Consider the following 486-nt stretch of genomic DNA (forward strand, 5'->3'; position numbering starts at 1 on the left):
GAAGCCGATCTGGCTGACTCGGACGATGGAGAGGCGGCAACTCCTAGCAAGAAGAAGACTAAGAGAGATCTTAAGAGGTCGTACCAAGAAGACGGTAGAAACCGAAACCTGTCGTCTCATCTCTCCGAAAAGAAAGATACACAAAAGAAGATTCCCAGCAGCACCTATCAATCCGGGGGATATCTCCATGGAAGTGAAGAGAATGAGAGTGACCAAGGAAGACGGAGCGAGGGAGATGGAGGAGGCACCTCCTCGAGCTGTGTAAATACACCTGTCTCTTCTTCTACGTCGTCAAAGAAAAAGCTTTCTCACACTTCTTCTTTCTCTCTAGGTGGTCTAGGTGCAGGGCTTAAGAAGACAACGACGGCTGGTACGGGAAGAGGGGGAGAAGAGATCGGAAAGACGACAGCGGGGAAGAGTAAAGAAGAAAAGACTGCAGAAGGTCAGTCAAAACGCCACACACAAATAGAAAACCCTATATGAAGT

The 486-nt window shown here is 48.6% G+C and overlaps 1 protein-coding gene across 1 annotated transcript in view; it reads left to right on the forward strand.

Moving 5' to 3' along the window:
* Positions 1-486, forward strand: part of CSUI_011476 (uncharacterized protein) — a gene marked incomplete at both ends in the record, with an annotated part of 2,054 nt that continues 1,568 nt past the window's right edge. The window contains one exon of the mRNA XM_068071574.1: positions 1-442. Coding sequence (XP_067916450.1) covers positions 1-442 — 442 coding nt within the window. The remainder of the gene's footprint in view (positions 443-486) is intronic.

The sequence above is a fragment of the Cystoisospora suis genome (assembly GCF_002600585.1).
Source record: "Cystoisospora suis strain Wien I chromosome Unknown contig_12153, whole genome shotgun sequence".
In the NCBI taxonomy this organism is placed as follows: domain Eukaryota; phylum Apicomplexa; class Conoidasida; order Eucoccidiorida; family Sarcocystidae; genus Cystoisospora; species Cystoisospora suis.